The sequence below is a fragment of the Grus americana genome, chromosome 22 (assembly GCF_028858705.1).
Source record: "Grus americana isolate bGruAme1 chromosome 22, bGruAme1.mat, whole genome shotgun sequence".
Classification (NCBI taxonomy): domain Eukaryota; kingdom Metazoa; phylum Chordata; class Aves; order Gruiformes; family Gruidae; genus Grus; species Grus americana.
In genome coordinates this window covers 9,055,386-9,076,115 of record NC_072873.1, presented here as the reverse complement: position 1 = coordinate 9,076,115, position 20,730 = coordinate 9,055,386, and the positions used below count along the sequence as shown (strand labels likewise).

At 59.3% G+C, this 20,730-nt stretch overlaps 2 protein-coding genes across 4 annotated transcripts; one reads left to right on the top strand and one right to left on the bottom strand.

Annotated features, from left to right (window-relative positions):
* The first annotated feature begins 866 nt into the window (after positions 1 to 866).
* Positions 867 to 16,572, top strand: SMARCD2 (SWI/SNF related, matrix associated, actin dependent regulator of chromatin, subfamily d, member 2). 2 transcript variants are annotated; one of them, XM_054801944.1, is made up of 13 exons: positions 867 to 1,104; positions 8,688 to 8,872; positions 11,365 to 11,407; positions 11,830 to 11,952; positions 12,084 to 12,203; positions 12,366 to 12,461; positions 13,521 to 13,622; positions 13,919 to 14,080; positions 14,345 to 14,442; positions 14,684 to 14,819; positions 14,932 to 15,054; positions 15,147 to 15,248; positions 15,355 to 16,572. In XM_054801944.1, exons 1-13 carry the CDS (start codon positions 937 to 939, stop codon positions 15,406 to 15,408), a joined length of 1,512 nt encoding a protein of 503 aa, XP_054657919.1. In that variant the 5' UTR covers positions 867 to 936; the 3' UTR covers positions 15,409 to 16,572. The 2 variants fall into 2 exon arrangements, with proteins under 2 accessions (XP_054657919.1, XP_054657920.1); XM_054801945.1 differs by lacking the exon at positions 867 to 1,104 and adding an exon at positions 3,734 to 7,192.
* An 88-nt stretch (positions 16,573 to 16,660) lies between these two features.
* PSMC5 (proteasome 26S subunit, ATPase 5) lies at positions 16,661 to 20,723 on the bottom strand. Of its 2 annotated transcripts, XM_054801947.1 has the most exons (12): positions 20,328 to 20,723; positions 19,788 to 19,859; positions 19,321 to 19,390; positions 19,047 to 19,144; positions 18,606 to 18,662; positions 18,273 to 18,503; positions 17,932 to 18,058; positions 17,565 to 17,755; positions 17,394 to 17,492; positions 17,166 to 17,276; positions 17,010 to 17,096; positions 16,661 to 16,754 (listed from the first exon to the last, which is right to left on the bottom strand). In XM_054801947.1, exons 1-12 carry the CDS (start codon positions 20,364 to 20,366, stop codon positions 16,701 to 16,703), a joined length of 1,236 nt encoding a protein of 411 aa, XP_054657922.1. In that variant the 5' UTR covers positions 20,367 to 20,723; the 3' UTR covers positions 16,661 to 16,700. The 2 variants fall into 2 exon arrangements, with proteins under 2 accessions (XP_054657922.1, XP_054657921.1); XM_054801946.1 differs by having other exon boundaries at positions 18,273 to 18,662; positions 20,328 to 20,484.
* Positions 20,724 to 20,730: the final 7 nt, after the last annotated feature.

Sequence of the window (20,730 nt, the reverse complement as noted above, 5' to 3'; positions counted from 1 at the left end):
GGTCCTGCCTCCCACCCGCCGCCACAAGTGTGCGTTCGCCTGCACAGGCGTGTGCCAGCGCCCTCCGCGCGTGTGCACGCACACACGCACACGCACACACCGCGAACACGGACCCGCACAGGTCCTCCCACCCACCCGCACACGCTTCACGTGTGAATGTGCATGCCCTAACACCTGCATGCCTGTGCACGTGTGTGCCTTCCCGCCCACATCTGCACACACACGCACGCTGTTTGTGCAAACATGCAGGCCTTCGTGCCTGCAAATGCACACACCTCACGTGCACATGCCTGCATGCACAAACGTGTGCTTTCACACTCGTGTTTGTAAACACATGTGCTTTCACACACGTCTTGCACACACAAGCACGCCTTCACACCCTCATGTCTGCACACCCACGTGTATTCAGACCCGTGTGCCTACACACCTGCATGCCCGCACAGACAGACGGACATTCACACCCTCGTGCCCACCCACCCACGCTCCCGTACATGCAAATACACACACATTCAAACCCAGGCACATGCACGCCCACACGCCTCCAGAAGCACTTTCTCACACTCGTGTGCACACCCACACGCCCGCACAGCAGTAGGCACGCACCTCCGCACCCACGTGCCTGCACGCCCGTTGCACACGCAAGCACACACCCTTGCACACCCAACTGCCTGCACAGGCACATGCGCGCGCGCGCGCACACCCCCCCATGCGCACACGTGCGCACCGCCCCGGGGAGGCGGGGCCACGTCTGGGGGCGGAGCCTCTGCGCGGGAGGGGCGGGTGTTACCCAGGGGCGGGGCTACGGCGCAGGGGGCGGGGCGTGCCGGGGGAGGGGCCAGCGGGCGCCGCGCGCTGACTCTGTCTCCGGGCGCCGCCGCCGCTTCCGAGTAAACACCGCGGGCGGGGGCCGCCCCCCCTCCCCCCCCCCCCCCCGCCATGGCCGGCCGCGGCGCCTTCCCGCTCAGCCCTCTGCCCCCCGCCGCTGCCCCGCCGCCCCCGGGGCCTGGCTCTGCCATCCTGCGGGGCCCCAACCCGGCTCCCGCCGCCGCCGCCGCCGCCGCTCCGGGCTACCGCCCCATGGGCCCGGCCGCCGCGCAGTACCAGGTGAGGCGGCCTCGGGATGAGGGGAGGGGGGTGTCGGTGTGAGGGGACGGGGGGGGGGTCGTGGAGGCTCCCTCAGGGCTCTGCCGTCCGGCCCGGAGCCGCCCGGGGGTGGGGAGCGCTGGGCCGGCCGTTGGGGCCTTCCCTCCGCCTCAGGGCCCGGGCGAGCCGGGGCAGCGGCTGCCGGGCTTCCGCCAGCTCCCGAGGTCACCCCGGGGCGTCCCTCCCCCCCGGAGCCTAGCCTCCACCAGTACCCCCGGCTTAAATTCCAGATAATGTTCTTTTCCTGCCGGTTTTAGTTTGGATACCTCCACGCACTCTGCCTTCCCATGCTCTCGCTTTCCACCCTCTCAAAAAAAAAAATTAAAAAAAAGTAAAAGTTACGGCATCATCGCCGAGCGCATCCCTTCTGCCGCAGCAGCGATGGTCGGTGCCCGCCATGACTGCCCGGCAGCGTCCGGCATGCCTGACCCCGTTATCTGGTAGGATCCTGCCGGCGTCCGGAGGAAGCGTGAGCTGCGTGCCCGGCTCCGCAGCCATTTCCCGTAGCACCGAGCTGCTTTGAAACCTGTTTGTCTGGCAAAGGTGGAGGTAACCGTTTGGCCTTGTGGGTGGATAGCCTCAAGAAGAAGCTTGGGAGATGGTTAAGTGGTGGATGAGAAGAGCAGGCGCTTGCTAATGTTGGGGGAAAGTAAATCTGAACAGGGAGCAGCCCTCAAAAAGCAAGAGAAATCACTCATTTCCCAGCCTGAACATCTCTTTTAAGAAGTATATTCTGGCATACACTCAAGTTTCAGCCTCCTGCTTGTTCCCACAGCTTGTCGGTTCGCTTTTACGCATGGGGTGATTATTTTGGTTATTAGGTTTCTGGTGTAGAGCACAGTCTTCCAGGCAGGCTTGAAATGGAGGAGCCCGGTTGTGCAACACGTTCTCATCCACTGCCGATCGCCTCCTCCAGAGCTGCCACCTTATTTGCATGAATTAAAACTTGAGAAATAAATTAAGTTGAGGGAATTTCCAGCTTATAAACTTCATTAATACAAGATGAGGAAACAACTTTCCCCACGTAGCCTTAAAAACGCCAAAAAGCTCAGCAGTGAAAACAGATGGTGCAGCCAAGGCCAGTCTGAGCATGAATCGGTGGTAACGACTCGGAGGTATTTCGGGCCGGGCGGGCGCTCGATCGTTTGCCCTGACCTTCCGTGCGGCCGGTTGCAAAATCCAGCCGGGAAACTGGAGCCTGACGGGAGCAGCCGGGAGCTGCTCACGGCTGCGGGTAAACAGGCTAACATATGCTTGCTTTTTCCCCCCACTGTTGCTGGCCGTAATGGTAGCAGGTGTTGGGAGCACCTAGGGTGATGTACACCAAGTGTATGTCACCACGGTATCTGGCACCGGCAAGCCGGTGCGGGAGGCAGCTGGGTCAGCGGTGGAGCCCCGGGGCTGGTGGCGAGCGCTGTGCCTCGTGTTTGGCCGCAAGTTGCAGGGCTGTCTGCACGTGGGAGGGGAGAGCAGGTATGATCCAGAGGGTCTGCCCTTTGTTTTGTGATTCCCAGGCTGGGAAAAACAACCCCTCCCTTCCGAGTGGCCATCCCTGCCGCACCCAGGGGACTTCTTCATTAAGGCAGGGTATAATGAAGTAAAGAACTTCATTATTTGGGCACTAGGAGACACAACGGCCCACATCCACGCCAGTGAGTGCTTAGGGGCTCTTTAATCACTGGATTATTAAACATATGCTCGTCCTTTTGACATCCTTGCATGCCTGCTGGTTATTTACTCAAGCAGGGAACTGAAGACGACGAGCACATTTTGGGAGCTGATGTTTCCGGAGCAGCCAGGCACCGGTGCCATGCTTGGAGCAGGAAGGGGAGGATTTTTTCCAGAAGGAGGAGGATCGGCTGAGCTCCGTCAGGCTGCTTGGTGGCGGGTCTGTGGGCAGAGCCCCCATCCTGATCCCTGTCTCGGTGGCAGCAAGGCTGCCGAGTCCCAGCCCCCAGCATCCAGGCTGTGCCAGCCGGTGTAAATTCAGAAAAAGGAGCTTTTCTTCTGTTTATTCAGGTGCTAGTTTCAGGCTTAGGAGAGGCTTTTCCCAAGTTATCGGATTGACGCTGTGGCAGGGAATGGTCTTGGCTCTGTGTGTTGGAGATAGGAATGTGCAAAGCAGTGCTCTGGCCTCAAAGTTACCCCGTGCTGATGCTTTGCTGGTGCAGAGGGGTGGCAAAAAGCAGCATTCGTTAGGTGCCTTGTTAAGAGTTTCATTGGCACTTGCTGGCAAGAGCGAGCCTGATTTCCGTGGGATGAGAGGACCGCTGCTGTCCAAGCAACTCCTAACCCTGAATGAAAGCAGCTGCAGCTCGGTGATCCTGTCCCTGGGCAGGCAGCAGTGTGAAGGAAAGCAAAGTCATGTTTCATGGAGAAACATGCGGGCAGCCAGGACAGAGGAGCTAGAGAAGTGCAGGTCGCTGGTACGGAGCCAGGTGAAAGATGGTGTGGCCTGGACATGTTGGATAGGGTGTAGTGCAACATGAGACAGATCCACCCGATCCTTTTGGGAGCGGAGGAAAATGGTGTTCCTGCTCATCGAGTGCTTGGGGTTGGTTCAAAGGGGGCCTGGAGGGAATGGCCAAGGCTGGAGCTGCACCAGAGAGCTCCATGCAAAGCTGTGGTGCTGCTTGGGCTGGGTGACCCCACCCTTCCCACGGGAGATGGTTTCCAAGGCAGGTTTCATCATAGACTGAGCCTTGAGTTAATTTAAGTGATGATACAAAGCAGAACGCTGTCCTCTTGGCACAAGAGGGAGGAAGGCAACAATGGAGGCAACAGCACCCTTTGTTTCTCCTGAGGACACATAACAGTGAAGTTCTGCTAGGTGGAAAACATCTCCAGAACTTGCTGTTGAAGGTCTTCACTCCATCTTCTTCCACAAGTCCTTCTCAGGAGCTCTCAGAGCCATTCCCTGGATAGTTTAGTACTGCAGCAGCACCAAAGGCAGTGTTTTATACCAGGCACCTATCTCCGCTCTTCCCGTGTGTGCCTCCACGCTGCATTAGAGGCTGGCGGAGTTTCTCTTTCAAGCAGGAACCCAACACCTTTGTTCTTTGTTCCTGCTTGCGTTAACACCTGTGTTATGATTTGAATCCTCATGACCTTTCCTTTCTCTGACCTGTAACATCTGTGACTTCAGCTGTGAGGCCACAGACGGGGCAGGTTTGTCTGGTCCCAAACATCTCCGCTAGCGCTTGAAACGTTGCCAGCACGTGTCCTGAATTTGCTCGGTGTCTTTGCCTGTTGTTTTACCCTTCTCCCTTTAATGTACTACTGCTTCATCTGTGGTTTTTAGCTGAGAAGCAGTCTGACTCCTGGACCGCCTCCTGTATCAAAATATGTCAGGTCTTCCAAGTGCTGCACTGGGGCAGTTTGGGGGCTTGCTGGGAGCAAGGTGCTGCTCAGGAGCTTGCAGCATGCAATGGTGTCTTGATAACAACACCTCTTCCCGGGTGAAGATCTCTGCCAGCACGAACCCAGGCTCTTCCTGGCACCTTCCCAAGAGGGATTTGCTCACAGATAAGAACAAACAAAGAGGGGGAAAGCACCCTTTTGGGATGTGCTGCAGAGACTAGGGGGCCTCAGTTGGTCCCAATCCATGCAAAGCCCTGGGCTGAGTGATGTCTTTAGGCAGCCAAGCTCTCCTTGAGACCAGCCTGGCATGGAGCTCAAATCCCATTTGAACAGGGTTTGCTATTGCGTCTGTCCTAATGGGAAGCACTGTCGTCTGGGCACGTGGGGAGGAACTTGCAGGAAGAGCCGTCGTCACCTGGCGTCTGTCCAGGGCTCTGCTCCCAAAGCCCCAAGCGAGGATGCATGTCGGCTCTCGCTCCCTGACTTAGTATGTACAAAGTTGGATCGCGCCTTTCTGGACAGAGCAAAACGGGACATGCATCAGGAAGAGCCTTTCCCCCCTCATTGGGAGCTGCAGGAAAAGAGCTGCAGTCTTGGAAGGAAGATGAAGAGGCTCTTGAGCTGTTTCTGAAATGCTGCTTTTCTTCAAGCTCGCTCTCCAGCCGGGCATCTTGCAGATCCATCTCCTGCGATTTATTGCTCCCCTTGTTTCTCCTTTCTGCTACCAGCCTTCGATTCCTGGCCTGCCTTTCCTCAAGAAGGGGCCTTTGGCAGGCGGGGAGGCTTCTGTCATGCCAATAAACATCCATCAGGAAACCTTCCAGCCTCCCATTGGATTCAACTGACTCTCAGCAGAGCTCCCCAAATGCAAGCGGCCTGTGCATTGACCTGGGATGAACCCCCAAACCGCAGCCAGCCCTATTCGTTCCTTCGGCTTTGGCAGGGAACAGAAACAAGCTGTTTTCTGTCCCGTTTCCAAACTGCTCCGCTCGCTCTCCGCAGGAAAGGCTGGATGAGGTCCAGCTTGTTCTGCGGAGCTGAGCTTGCGAGGTTTGCCCTTTGTCCGCCCCACTAGCAGGGGCGGTGGGGCAGGGAGGGGAGGATGAGACAGTACCCAGAGGGAACAGGGCAGCAGTGCTGCCCTGGGTAAAGAGGGGTGGACAGCAGGACAAGGCGTGTTGTTAACCAGGAGGGAGCTAGGGAAGGTCTCCTTGGTTTGAGCAGGTCTAAGAAAATTGCCTGAATTGAAGCCCCCTTGCATCCTGCTAATTCCCAGGGCTTCCGAAGGGGAATGGAGGCCAGCTTCACCCCGCCGGGGCTGTAATGCTGCTTCATGGCTTAGCCGGAGATTTAAGGCTGCACCATGTTTGTGTGAGTTGAGTCTTGGGAGCTGAGGCTCCCCTGGACAGGGGTGCAGTTGCTGGTTGAACCTAAGGCAGAGGCTGTCCATGCTTTGCTAACGGAGAAGCCTCTTGGCAATTTGCAAGTCTTGATGGTAAACTGAACGGAAAAAAAAAATCCGCATGGAGGATTCTGCCTTCTTTTTTTTTGCTCGTGATTAAATGTGGGTCCCTGGTGGGCTGTAGCTCGCTCGCTCCCCTGGCAACTTAACTGTGGCTGATGGTTCTCAGATTTTTGTGAAGGTGACATTAAAGTCTTAAGTATGACAGATTCATTCATCCTCGCACTGAATCTCTCCTTGCTGTCAGAGGTGCCTCCTCTTCTTGTAACCGAGCAGTCTCTGGCCCTCTGAAGAGCAGACGGAGATGCGGGAGAACTTGCACAACGTGCTGTCGCTCATGTGGAGCTGTCAAAGACCCTCTCAACCAACTCAGCCAGCCTCCAATTCTCTCATTTCAGGGACAGATTAGAAATGGGACCCATGGAGTGGCAGAGGGAGGCAGGAGAGACCTCGGGGCGTGGTGGTGGTGAGAGCTGCCCTGGCTGAAGGGCAGGAGCAGGTCATGGCCACATTACCTCTTAGTCCGAGCAAGCTGCTGAATGCATTCCTCCATCCGTGTGCTTTGGGAAGGGGTTGTGTTGTTGTATGTTGTCCCATAGGGAACCTGCCTGACCTCAGACCGGTTTCCCCATGACACTGACCGCAATCTCCTGCACAGGCTTGCGAAACACCCAGGGGCAAGGTTTTCCTTGAAAGCTGTCTATTTTCATGCTGCAAGTAACTGCATTGCAGCCTTGGCACTATGCGGCTTTTCTTGGGGCTCCCAAATTTCTGATTAAAAGTTTCACAGCCTCTTCTCATGGCTTATCTGTTCTCCAGAAGCCCTCGCAGGTGAGTCAGCATGGGTACGGTCCTCCTGTAGCCACACTGCACTGGCAAACAGTATTTACTCACTGCCTGTGTTTTTTTATTCTGCAAAGGGTGTGGATCTCAGTGCTGCCTTTCCTCCCAGCCCTGCCACGGAGGATTTCTTGATAAATCCAGAGAAACTGGGTTCTTGCCCTGTGATTTTTGGCAAAAGAGGAGGTGCTGCTGGCCGCGGTTGACTCTTGGCAATGCCAACGCAGTCCTGCTTGTCACGAGGAGTTGCGCAAATGTGGCTGATCAAAAGGAGAGAAACACCCGGGGGCTGTTAGGAGGAAGAACCAGGCTCCTGCCTTGCAGCCAGGCAGGTTAGCGAGCCCAGGCTCTAGAGGAGCTGCTGCTCCGAAGGAAGACTGAGCAAAGGTGGGGACAGCATTTGGTTGTGTGACGGGCTCAGCCCGCGCTTTGCATGTGTGTTTTTGAACTTCTGTGTGCGACGCTAATCCCGTGGCCTGCTGCTGCTTGACTGCCCAGCTGCAATATGCTTCTCGATGCAGCACTTGGGATATTTTCAGAATCTCCTGCTTGCAGAGATGCCCGTGGCCTCGGGCTCTGGAGCAGGAGCAACATGAGCTCTCTGTTTTGCGTTTACCAGCTCTTCAGGGAGGAGGTGGGTAGGTTTTGGCTCCAGTTGCAATCAAACCAACCTCCCCGCTGCAGCTCTGAGCCTGTGGAGGACAGGCAGGCTGCGGGCAGTGGTCTTGTGCTCCCAGCCCTCCCACACCCGGGGTTTGTGCTGAAATTAATGCCTGTATGCAGATAAGCTTGTTGCCTTGCTGGGCTCCTTTGGGATAATGAGGTGGCTTCGTTAGCTCTCTTCTGCAGCACAGCCGTGTGCCCCAGCAGGGTGGTGGGAGGGGAGCCATGGGGGATGTCCTGGCACGTTGAGGAGCCTGCGGCAGGGGAGAAATGTTGTTCTGCTGGCTTGGTGGCTCTCCCAGCCTCACGTCTTGGCAGCAGAGAACTTGAGGATCAAAGGATCCTGGGAGGCTGTTGGCTCAGACCACCGGTGAAGGAGGCTGAAGCACATAGAGATGGCCAGTGGGTCTGTTGTGACTGATTGTCGGGGGTCCCGGGGAGCTGCATGGGATATAGACTTGGTGGCACCTGTGAGCCGGCAGTGCGGGTGCTGGCTTGCCAAACTGCTTTGCTCCAGAGGATGCGGAGGGGCTGGGAGTGTTGCCCTGGGTCAGGACCCCTTGCAGGAGCAGTTTGTATTGCATTGTGGCTCGTAAATGCCCTTTCTGGAGGGGGGACAGATGGCAGCAGGAGCTGGCGTGCTGGCAGCAGTGAGCTCTTGCCTCCATCCCCTGCGCCCAGGAGCTCGGCTTCCTTCCTGCCTGCTGGCCTCGTGACCGGTGCCATTAGGAAGTGGGATTGCCCCACTGCCCTCCCGGGCATTGCATCTGCCAGTACCGCTGCTTTCTGGAGAGGAACCCGTGGCACAACCTGTGCCACAGCTCCTGCAGTCCCTAGGGTGACAGCTTTGCAGGCGATGACCCTCGTGACGCTCCAGGTCCGATGTCTCTTGCTGGGTGGTGGTGGCTCGGGGCCACGGATGGCTTCGGCTCCATGCCGGCTGGCAGGCCGGGCTTCCCCTGCGGTCAGTGGCTTCTGCTCGTCCTGGTTCTGCTTTCCAATCACTCTTCCTGCAGCAAGGAAGGCTGCAGCTCCTGGTGTCCTTCCCTCTTCCCTGCCCTGTCCCTTGCCCACACCTCGGAGCAGGGTATGGCCTCAGAAATCTCTCCTGGGGAAGAAGCAAGAGGGCAGATGGTATCTGCTGGTCCCCAGCAAAGGTCAGGCCCCCTGGCCAGGTGGCGTTTTAATGCACAGTCCTCTCTCTTCTCTTTCCCACTAGCGCCCTGGGATGCCGCCCGGCAGCCGGATGCCCATGGCAGGGCTGCAGGTGGGACCACCGGGAGCCCCCCCTTATGGACCAGCCTCCCCGATGAGACCCGGCCTGCCGCAGTCGATGATGGACCCCTTCAGGAAGCGCCTGCTGACCCCCCAGGCACAGCCGCCGCTGGCCACGCAGAGGAGAGGGTAAGGGCCCCGCACCCTCCCGTGGCAGGATGGAGGCAGGAGGTTTGACCTGCTGGGTCCTGGTTGTGCTTCGGTGCAGAAATCCGCAGCCTCCTACCCCGCTGCAGAGGGATGAGCTGCCCACAGTGGGGCGGGAGCCAGCACAGCTTGCCTGCAGACCCCCCAGTTGGCACTGCCAGCGGTGGGAAACCTGCCAGAGCTTGGGGCTGGGATGTTTTGTGATGATGGCAGGGAGGGGTGAGGTGGGGGCAGAGATCACTCAGCTTGCAGCTTCCCCACATTCTGATTTCCATGCCAGTAACTGAAAAGCCTCGCTGCACGTGTTTGTGCTTGCCAGATGCCCCAGTGCTGGCTCCTCGGAGTCTTTCCCCTTCTCACAGGGGTTCGTTCTGGCTCTGGCAGGCACAGACATGGGTGGAAATGGGGCACAGGGTGGCAGGTTGCAGAGACGCTTCCCAAAGTTGCGGTCTCGGTAGGACAGTTCATTTGGGCTAGTCTGAGGTCTCTGCCAGCAGCTCCTCGCTTGTTTACAACACTGCTAATCCCTTTGCTCAGTTTCTGTTTTCCACCAGGGCTTCTTGATTACTGGAGGCTGTTTCTCAGGGCAGGGTCCCTTGGTCCTAATGGATACTCGGGTCCTTTTCCCTGCCCTGGATGCGTGGCAGGGCTCCCTGATCCCCTCGCAGGGAGTCGCAGCACGGTGGCTGCACATCCCTTTGGTGCTCCAGAGCAGGCTGGGGATTAAGGAGAAGGGGCAGCTTGCCACTGAACAAGGAGGTCAGTGGCCAGATAAAGCTGCAGCTCTGTTCCCAGGGGCTGGCTGCGTGGGATCAGCCGTGCTTGGCTGGTCGGGCATCCTCGCTCCCAGCCGGCTGCGGATCAAGGGATCAGGAACTGCCAGCTGCTAATGGGGTGGCAGGAAGCACTTAATACGAGTCGTGGTTTAGCCCCAGCCGGCAGCTAAGCCCCACACAGTTGCTCGCTCACCCCTCCCACCCCGTGGGATGGAAGAAAAAGGTAAAACTCTTGGGTTGGGATAAGGACGGTTTACTGGGACAGCAAAGGAAGAGGGAAATGACAACAACGGTACTTAGAACATACAAAGCAGGTGATGCTCAATGCAATTTGCTCACCCCTCCTCCCCGGCCAGCCCCTTTTATATACGGAGCATGACGTCATACGGTATGGAATACCCCTTTGGCCAGTTTGGGTCACCTGTCCTGGCTGTGTCCTCTGCCAGCTTCTTGTGAAAATTAACTCTATCCCAGCCAAAAACCAGGACGATGCAGCAAGAAGAGCTCAAAGAAGTGCTCTGACCCCGCTCTTAGCTAGAGCTGCCCTCCCGATGCGTCCTCTTGCGCGAGCAGCCGTGGGGCAGCCGGCGTACCTTGGACACCTCGTGATGGCAGCACGAACGGCTGCATTTGCCACCCTGCTGCTTCACGTGCTGCCGAGGGAAAGGGACTTCCCTTTGCCTGCTGGACTCTGCCCCATCCCTTACTCATGTGTGCAGCAGAATGGAAGGGGAGTGGTTCCCTTTGTATCCAGGCATTGAGCATGAATTTAGCGGGGCATCAGGGTGGGCTCAGGCTGACAGGGGGCCTGCGGCACGCGGGGTGGGAGGAGAGCCCAGGGCCCTGTGGTCTGACAGAGTACTACATGCTTGGAGAGAGCTAAAGTGGCTCTGAGCAAGGCTGCAGCTGTTCTGTGGCTCTAGAGGCCACTCTGCTTCCTCTACCCACGATGATTTTGGCCCCACCATGGCCAGGTTGGTTTGTTTTAAGCTGCTTTTAAGTGAGTTCCTGGAACTGAGCTTTGGTTTGTGGCATTGGGAGAATGTGATGGCTATTTCCAGAGAGGAAACGGGAGCATGCCTCCAGCCGCAGCTTTGCCTTGTACCACCTTCTCCTTGCTCCTGCCCTGCAGCACCTTTAGCAAGCGGCAGAGGCGAAGCAAACGGAACCCTAGGACTGGATCTCCTTCCCTGGTGATAGGCTCTAGACGTGCAACACCTTCCCCCCCGGAGTCATCTTAGTTTGCCCACAGGGTTATAATCTCTTACTTATTTTCCTTCCAGCACCGATCCAAGGACTTGTGCTCTGGGTGCTTTTTCAGCCTTTCTTTGCTCCCCTCCTGCAAGTCTGAAGTCCCTGTCACATAGAGCAGCCCCGAAAAGGGGACCTGCTCCTCCAGACCTGTTCACTGGAGCTCAGACCGAGCCGTGCACGTGGCACGCAGCTGGCACTGCCACCGGTGCTGCCACTATGATTCCCCATCCTGGAGCCTGGCCCTGTTCATGGCTGCGATGGGGCCAAAAGAGCCACCGGGCTCCCAGTGTACAGGCAGATCTCAGCGTTGTCCCCTGAGACTCACTGCTGCCCAAGCATGGGATGTGCAGCAGCTTCCCACGGGGCAGGCAATAAGGTGTCCTGCAAGAGCTGCCGTGTAATATTATTTTTATTTTTTTCTGTCTGTCTCTCTGCTTTTTACAGGGTGAAAAGGAGGAAGATGGCTGACAAGGTCCTGCCGCAGAGGGTGAGTGTCACCATGGTGCATGGGGAAGGAGTTGAGCAGCTGGAGGGGAATGTGCACTAACTGGACAAGCAGGACTTTAAGCAAGCAAGGAGCAGCAATGGCTTGGGGTGGAGACCCCAGGAGGACCCTGAGCCTCCCCTGGGGTCCCTCTTGGCAATCCAGGGTTACGTTACCTGCCTGTGACACCGGGCAGGCTGCTGGGCACAGTGACAGGCTCCAAACTGAGGTGTGCAGTACAGCTCTGATTTGGGCAGAGCTTTGCAGGCTGTATTCTTGGTTTGAAATGAGAAATTGGTGATTTCATACCAGACTTGTCACTCAGTGACGCCTTGGCGTGTCAGCCCAGCACCGGTAGGGTTGCTGGGGCTGGCGTGGGGGGACAGCCCCATCCCAGCACGAGGGACTGATCATTTGTTTGACAGATCCGGGAGCTGGTCCCAGAATCCCAGGCCTACATGGACCTCCTCGCCTTTGAGCGCAAGCTGGACCAAACCATCGCTCGGAAGAGGATGGAGATTCAGGAGGCCATTAAGAAACCACTGACGGTGTGTGGCAGCCCTGGCTGGCCAGGAGGGCGAGCTGCTGGGCAGGGGGGTTACAGGGTGGGTGCTGCTGTGGGTGCTTCCAGCCACCTTCTCACCCCAAGCATCCCCCTCTCTGTTTTTCTATTCCACAGCAAAAGCGGAAGCTGAGGATTTACATCTCCAACACTTTCACCCCAGCCAAAGAAGAAGGGGAGGGTGGTGAGCGCGTGGCCTCCTGGGAGCTACGTGTGGAGGGCAAACTGCTGGAGGACGTAAGGATACGCGCAGGGATGAACTGGTTGTGGGAGGAAGGCTGTGCTGAGAGCTGGGGTGGACACGGCCTTCTGCTTGCTGGGCGCTGGGGGCAGCGTTTGGGCTGGGGCCCTCTGTGGCTGGCAGTGTCAGGCAAAGCCTCTCCTGCTCTTATTTTGCAGCCAAGCAAGCAGAAGAGGAAATTCTCCTCCTTTTTCAAGAGCCTCGTCATCGAGCTGGACAAAGAGCTGTACGGGCCAGACAACCATCTGGTGGAGGTGAGACAGGGGCTCCCGGCTGCACTGCGGGGCAGGCAGGGAGGGGAGAGCCCTAATCCCAGTGGGTGGAGGGGAGGTGGTCCTGCCGCTCACCCTGGCAGCTCCCCAGCCTGTCCTGCTGCAAGAGGGGGTTGAGCAAGGGGCTTTTGGGTGCCGGGGAGTGGTGCTAAGCCATCCCAAGCAACTATACTGCCGTGCTTTCCAGGCTCAAGTTCACAGCTGCGTTTTCCTCCCTGGTGCTGGCTGGTGGCCGGAGTACGGCTCCCAGCAGCAACTGCTGCCTGCTCAGCGCTTAACCCCCTCATGCCCACAAGTATGCAGCTAGAGCCGAGAGGTGTGGGGCTGCAGCGAGGATGTGGCTCTGAGAGGTGGTTTGGGCAGCTCCGGGCCCCACAGATTTGCAAATATGAGGCCCAGTGCAGGTGATGATGCCATGGAAAGGCTCATCTGTAAGTCCCAGTGCCAAGTGGGAAGAAGGGTCTGCCCTGTTGCCTCCCAGCCTGCTGTCTGGCTGGAAATTCCTCGGGGAGGTTAAGCGCTGCTTGTGAGTGGGATCAGATCTTTTTTTGGGGTGCTCCTGCCTGGAACAGACTTTCCCTGCACCCAGCTCATGTCGTTTCTCCCAAGAAATGCTTGTTTCTGCAGCCGTGCCTGTGGGGGTGAATCTCCTTCACGCATGGAGTGGTTTGTGAGAGCAGTTCTGCTGCCCAGCCCCTGTACCGGCTGAGGCAGGATTGATCCTAGGAGCTGTCTGAGCTCTTGATATCAAGTGCTCAGGGCTGTAACTCCTCCCCTCAGTCCATCCAAACTCCCATCCACCTCTGGGCTGGAGCACATCGAGCTGTATCTGTCGGACCGGGTGGGCTCTCAGCTGAAGCACACTGGGGTCAGACTGCCAGGAACTGCCAGGGGTGGGATCCAGGCTGTCTGCCTCTGCTACACCCCTGTGCAGAGCCCAAGCACTGGCGCGCTCTGCTCCTGGCTGCAGACCCCAAAACCTGTTAGCAGGTGGCTTGTCACGGTTGTGGAGTTGACCGGTGTCCCCTTGGTCTCTCGTAGTGGCACCGGCTGCCCACAACCCAGGAGACCGATGGCTTCCAAGTGAAGCGTCCCGGCGACGTCAATGTGAAATGCACTCTGCTGCTCATGCTGGATCACCAGGTAGGGGCCACTGGGCCACGTGGAAGCTGGCCATGCCCAGCTGCCCTTCCTCCTGCACAGCTGGTGCGCCTGGGGCAGTCCAAGGGGGGGAAAATGGGCCTGGGCTGGGGCAGGGCCTTGTATGAGGCTGTTGGGGGGGCTGTGGGGATGGAAGGTGGCACAGATTGCTCCAGGCACAGACCCCACAGCCTGCGGTGATACAAGTTTGTGACACAAGGGCCGTGTGGGGCAGCGTGCCCACTGGAGGGGCCCTTCCACATGCCGGGCAGACCCCTTCATCCCGCCTGTCCCTGCAGCCACCACAGTACAAACTGGACCCTCGCCTGGCTCGCCTGCTCGGCGTGCACACCCAGACCCGCGCCAGCATCATGCAGGCACTCTGGCTCTACATCAAGCACAACAAGCTGCAGGACAGTCACGAGAAGGAGTACATCAACTGCAACCGCTACTTCCGCCAGGTCAGCCCTCGCCCTGTGGCACCAGCACGGTTTGCTGGCAGGAAAGCACCCTTCCCATCCCCAGTGCAGCCAGAAAAAGTGTCTTTTCTGGCTCGGAACAGGCACTCCAGACTGATTTTGCCACTTCCCCAGGCTCTAGCTTGCATCCATCAGCTTGCCATGCACAAACCACGTCCGGGCAAGTCCCCTCCTGCCTGGCCCTGTCCATGGCGGGTGGAAGGAGCCCCTGCCTGGGACAGCAAACGCTCTGCTTTGCCCCTCCAGATCTTTAACTGCATCCGCATGCGCTTCTCCGAGATCCCCATGAAGCTGGCGGGGCTCCTGCAGCACCCAGATCCCATCATCATCAACCACACCATCAGGTAGGGGTGGAGGGGTGTGCACCAGGCAGTGTTCCCCCGTGTGGAGGGGCAGGAGGGGAGGGCAGTACCTGCCAGGGCCACGAGGTCTCCAGCCCAAAGCAGCAGTGAGCACAAGTTACTTGTGGGGAGGAAGAACCAGCCAAAACGATTTGGGGGCTTCTTGGGGCAGTCTGTGGGGTACTTGTGCTGCTGTCAGGGTGGAGGCTGAGGATGTCCCCGCTAATGTCCCGTTTCCTTCCAGTGTGGACCCCAACGACCAGAAGAAGACGGCCTGCTACGACATTGATGTGGAGGTAGATGATCCCCTGAAAGCTCAGATGAGCAACTTCCTGGCTTCCACCACCAACCAGCAGGAGATCGCCTCCCTGGATGCCAAGGTACCGGGACCCAGCCAGGGTGGCACTTCCAGGCTGCGCCACAGAGCTGGGGGGAACTTGGTGTCCTCTTTGGGGGGACACAGCTGCCTCTCACCACTTGTCATCACCCTAGATTCACGAGACCATCGAATCCATCAACCAGCTGAAGACGCAGCGTGATTTCATGCTGAGCTTCAGCAACAACCCGCAGGATTTCATCCAGGAATGGATCAAATCCCAGAGGAGAGACCTCAAGGTAAAGTCCTGGGGCTGGGCAGAGGCGGGGAGGCGAGGGAGGGGTCTGGCACTGGTGCTTACCCCATGTGCCCCCCACCCTGTTTTGCTCAGATCATAACGGATGTGATCGGGAACCCCGAGGAGGAGCGGCGAGCCGAGTTCTACCAGCAGCCCTGGGCGCAGGAGGCTGTGGGCAGGCACATCTTTGCCAAGGTGGGCTCTGAGCCATGCTGGGGGGTGCTGCAGTGGGTCAGGACAGCAGGGGGGGCCATCTCTGGGGCAGTGCCTCTCCCTGCCTGACTGCCTCTGCCTCCTCCAGGTCCAGCAGCGTCGGCAGGAACTGGAACAAGTGCTCGGGATCCGCCTCACCTAAGGGCTGGCGGGGGCTCGGGAGTTCCTTCACCTCTCCCCGCTGCCCGAGCCTGACGGTACTTCTTACTGGAATCAAATACAGCACTTGCACAAACCCTACGTGCCTGGAGGGAGTCGGAGCCACTAGCCCCCCTGGGCTCCCCTTGGCCGGGAAGCTCTAGCCACAGGCAGAGTGCAGCAGAGGGTCCCCCGGTTCCCCTCAAACTCCTGCTGCAGCCCTTCTGCTGCATTAATGCCTCCTGCTTTTGCATCGGGCCGTTCGCCTCTTCCCCATAGTGCTGAAGGCACAGCCCTCCTGCTTGCTCCCCTCCTCTGGCCAAAAGCCCTTCCTGGAGTTGCTGCCTGGCAGGGAAAAGCTGCCGGTGCTGCTGGGGAGGTGCTGCCTGCGCTGCCTGCCCTGCCAGCCCCTGCCTCCTCTGCCAGCCCTCCCTGAGCCCAGCTGCCTCCAAGGCAGGTCCAGCCCTGCCCCCTCTTCAACCAAAGTTTTGTCATTCCAAATGCCAGCTGTCCTCCCCCTCCGCTGGTGCCCGACACGTTTTGCACTATTTTTGTGAACAGGTTTTATAAAAAAAAAAAGAAAAAAAGCGTTTTGTACAGTGGGTTTGTATTTGATTAATATATTGTGTTCCTCTTCCTGCACTCATTGCCTCAATCTATGCAGTGGTTCGTGGTGTTCTCAGAGGGCTGGCTCGGCCCAAACTGCTCTTTTTATATGTAACCAAGTTTTTTAGCGTTAGTAAGTTTTTGACAATCAGTTGATTACTCCAGTCCCCTCCCTGCATAATTAGCAACTTGTCTTGTGAGGGATACGAGCAATAGGAGGTCTCAGGGGGGCAGAGGGGGTGGCTCTGTGTCCTGTGTGCCCCCCCCTCCAGGAGCCTGCAGGCAGTGGGGTCACCGGGGCTGTGAGCAAACTGGAGCTGCTGGGGAGCGAGGGGACCACAGCGCTGGGTGAGGGGACGGTGCCACCACCCACTCAAGTGCCTTAACCCCGCTGCCCCCCTGCCCACATGCTCCTCATGGTGCAGCCGGAGCAGCTCTGCCTCTTCCAAGCAGGCGCAGGCGGGGGGGTTTACATATTGCAAGGGTGTACGGCTCAGGGGTGCCTGCTCTGCCTCTTGTGTAACCATTTTTTTGTCTATTTTGGATATTTTCTAATAAAACCAGTTAGCAGCAACTCTGTGTGTGTGTGTGTGTGCGCGCGCGCTGGAGTCCTGCAGCCTCCCCTTTCCCCAAATCAGCGCACAGGCACGGCCATAGCAGCACTTTATTAGAGATGATGCAGCCTCACCGTTACTTCCACAGCTTCTTGATGGACATGTTCTTCTCGCTGTCCTTCTGCATCACCTGGGCAGGGAGGAGACAACACTTGGTTCCTTCCCCAAAACCAAGTCCACCACAGCCCAAGAAAGGTCTCCACCCCCTCCCCAGCCTCTTCCACATCACCCAGAGCTTAACAACTTGGGGCCCACCCCCTCAACACGGGTGTCTGTCCCCAGACCTGAGCCCCTTCACGCTCCGCAGCTCCTGGCAGATGCTGCCTGGGACAGTCTGTACCCCACCACCAGCTCCCCATTCCCACCACCCCCCCCAGGCACTTACCTTCGCCACAGCCATTTCAAAGTCCTCTTGCGTGACGTGCACCCGCCTCTCCCTCAGCGCATACATGCCAGCTTCTGTGCACACCCCCTGTGAGGGACAGAGACGTCACCCACCACTCCCTGCCAGCCCTGGTGCCACCACCATACCCCCCCTCACCTTCACTTCCGCACCCGATGCCCCCGGCATCAACTCCGCAATCTTCCGCAGGTTGATGCCCCGTGTCAGGTTCATTTTCCGGGAGTGGATCTTGAGGATGTCCAGGCGGGCCTGGAGGAGAGCGGCAATGAGGGTTGGAGTTGCAGGAATTGCTCCCGGAGAGGGCTGGGGACAACGAGTTCCCCCCCCAGGGAGAGCCAGGGCCCACTGTGGGGCACCCCCACCTACCTCCTCGTTGGGAGGGGGGAACTCGATCTTCCTGTCGATGCGGCCAGGGCGCAGCAGAGCTGAGTCCAGGATGTCAATGCGGTTTGTGGCCATGATGACCTGCACGGGAGAACAACCACCGTCACCACCAAGGCCACGATACTGCCCCATCCCGGGCTGGCACCCTCCTACCTTGATGTTCTTGGTGGCCTCAAAGCCATCGAGCTGGTTGAGGAGCTCCAGCATCGTGCGCTGCACCTCGCTGTCCCCACCAGAGCCCCCCTCCAGGCGGGAGGAGCCGATGGAGTCGATCTCATCCATGAAAATGATGGAGGGCGCGTGTTCCCGGGCCATCACAAACAGCTCCCGCACCATGCGGGCACCTGCGGGGAGCAGAGAGGGCCGAGCCCTGGCACCGCGCACGGCTCAGCACAGCCACAGCGTTTCTGTCCACCCTGGACACCAGGCGCAAGGCCCAAGCCCCAGGCCCACCGGCACCGCAAGAGCCCTCACCGGGGCTCCAGCATGAGCAGCCGCCTCCCCCTGCATGCCGGTTTACCTTCACCGATGAACTTCTGCACCAGCTCGGAGCCCGAGACGCGGATGAAGGTGCAGTCAGTGTGGTGGGCCACAGCCCTGGCCAGCAAAGTCTTGCCTGTGCCAGGGGGTCCGTAGAGCAGCACACCCTGCAACGGCCACGCGGATACCTCAGCGCCACTGCCGGGATGGGCTCAGCACCCTGCGTGGGCAGCCCCACACCTTGGGACAGCTGGCAACAGCTCCACTCCTGCCCCACGGCTGACAGAGACATGGGGACCCCTCCCAGGCATGACACAGGCAGCAGGGCAGTGGCACCACAGACCCCCTGAATGCTGCCCCCCCACCGCAGATCCCACTTGCCTTGGGCTGGGCAATCCCCAGCGCCTCAAAAAGCTCAGGGTGTTTGACTGGCAGCTCAATCACTTCCTTGATCTCCTTTATCTGCTTGTCCAAACCCCCAATCATCTCATAAGTGGAATCTGGAACCTTCTCCACCATCATCAGGGACACAAGAGGGTCCACTTTGTTGGGCAGGATCTTGTGCAGCGTGTAGCTGTCATTGCGCAGGGCCACGCGACAGTTCGGGGTCACCTGCAGCGAGAGCAGAGGGGAGCTCAGCATCCCCACGGCGGGGCAGGGCGCAGGCAGGGGTAGGCTGCCCGGAGGGAGTGGTCGCGTCCCCAAGACACTCACATCATTAATGTCGATGTTCTTGTCCACATCCACCACAAACTTCCCCTCTGGGTGCACCTGGAAGGCGGCAGTTGCTACCATGAGAGTTATTTCTCTGAGCAGTCCCCTGTCACGTGCCCGATATCCACACCTGCTGCCCGGAGCAGGAGGAAGGAGCCAGAGAGCTCAGCCACTGCCAAACACCCTGCAGCCCCTCCTGCCCCCAGGAAGCCCAAAGCCAGCTGCCTCCCACCTGCCTAGGGAAGGTTTGGGCCCAGGAGAGCTGCCGCAACACGCTCTTCTGCAGAAAGAGCTCTCGTTTCATGTCTTTTAGTTGTTACCTCCCCCAGAGCTCAGGCTCACCCTTGCCCCAAGTCCCGTGGGCTCAAAGGCAGGGTCGGTCAGACCCCAGCCCCGCTCTGCCCAGCCCCCTGTTCCCCTTGGGACAGCTCAGCCTCATACCTTGACAAGAACTTTCTTCTTGTCCATGGCTCTTACTACTTCTCCCACGTAGGAGCCCTGCTCCTGCAGCAGCTGCAGCTCCTCCCGCAGCAGGCGCACTGTGGAGAGGGAGACGTCAGCACCAGGCACAGGCACCCATGCCCTGACCCCCTGCCCACTGCGGGGGGCCAGCACTTGCCACAAAGGCTGGCAACCGGGCCAGGGGCCACCAGCCCAGTGGGCAGGACCAGCCCCAGAACCCTGGGTGAGGAAGATGAGAGGAGCTGAGGCATACCCTTAGCGTTCAACTCATTTCTTTGCGCTTGCAGGCGCCGCAGGTTCTGGCTCTTCTCGTTCACAATGAGCTGTTAGGAGAAAAGCTTCGCTAAGTCCTCAGCGTCCCATGCAGCACTCACATCAACTGAGCGTGGGCACCAGCACAATGGGACAGGGACCTGGAGGGGGACAGCCCTTCCCAGCAGGATGTGACCAGCCAAACCCCCCACACACACAGCAGCACCGTCAGCTCGTAGGGCCAACACATATCTCGTACACCCTCACCACCCAAAGGTTGGGTCCTGCCTGTAGACATCACCCTGGGGCGGTGCTTGCTCCAGAACAGGGTACCCACAGCGCAGAAAAGGCTACGGGTGCTCTCGAGGCAAGCGCAGGGACACAGCCACGCAGCCCCGGCTGGAACCACAGCAATGCCTCTCTGGGGCAGCAGGGTGGGCATCTCCTGCGCAGCCAGGACTGGCTCACCTGCAGCTCCTCGATCTTGGACAGGTAGTACTGCCGGAGCCCTGTGCCACCCTTCCCATCGTCCATCTCCATCTGTGAGAGAGCAGAGCTCAGCAGCACCGGCCTTACCCCCAAGGGCCTCCCATTCCGCCTCAAACACCATCGCTACCCTCAGTCCGTCTCCGTGCTGACCCCCCGGTGCCCACCTCCCCCTCCGGCCTCCCCGGCTCAGGCCCTGGGCCCCCCTTTTCCCGTGCTGACCCCCCGGTCCCCACCTCCCCCTCCTGCCTTCCCGGGCCGGTGCCCAACAACAGCCCCAGAGCTCCTGTCTCCCCCCGGGTCTCCCCATTCCCACCCGCACACCCCTTCCCCCTCCTCCCCCAGTCCCGTCCAGGCCCCGGTCGGCCCCCGCTCCCTCGGGGCGGCTGAAGCGAGACCCGCCGAGTCACGGCGCCCGCCAGGCCCCGACCAGACCCGGTCCCGGCAGAACCCCACGGCAGCACGGCGAGACCCGGGCCGCCCCCCGACCGGCGGCCGCAGCCCGCTCTACCCCGGCCGCACCTGCTCGGGCCCGTCCACCGCCATCTTCTCCGCCGGCATCAGGACCCGGCGCCGCTCCTGCCGGCACTAAAGATGGCCACCGTCCTCCTTCCGCTGCCGCGCGCGATGACGTCACTTCCTCTCGCTGCCGCGACACAGGCGCCGAACACGCCTTCGCCCCTCACCGCGGAGGGCGCATGCGCAGTGCAGCACCAGTAGGATGGAGGGCGCATGCGTAATAGCGATCGCTGGGTCGGGACCTTGCCGCCATCTTGGTACGGTCAGAAGCGATTTCTCCGTATCGCGGAGCACCAGAGATGCATTCGCAGGCCGCAGACGCGCCTCCGAGGGGGCTCATTACCGTTCTTCCGTCTGTGGCAGCCCGCCTGGCCGCGGCGGCGGGGGAGCACCACTCCCAAGATGG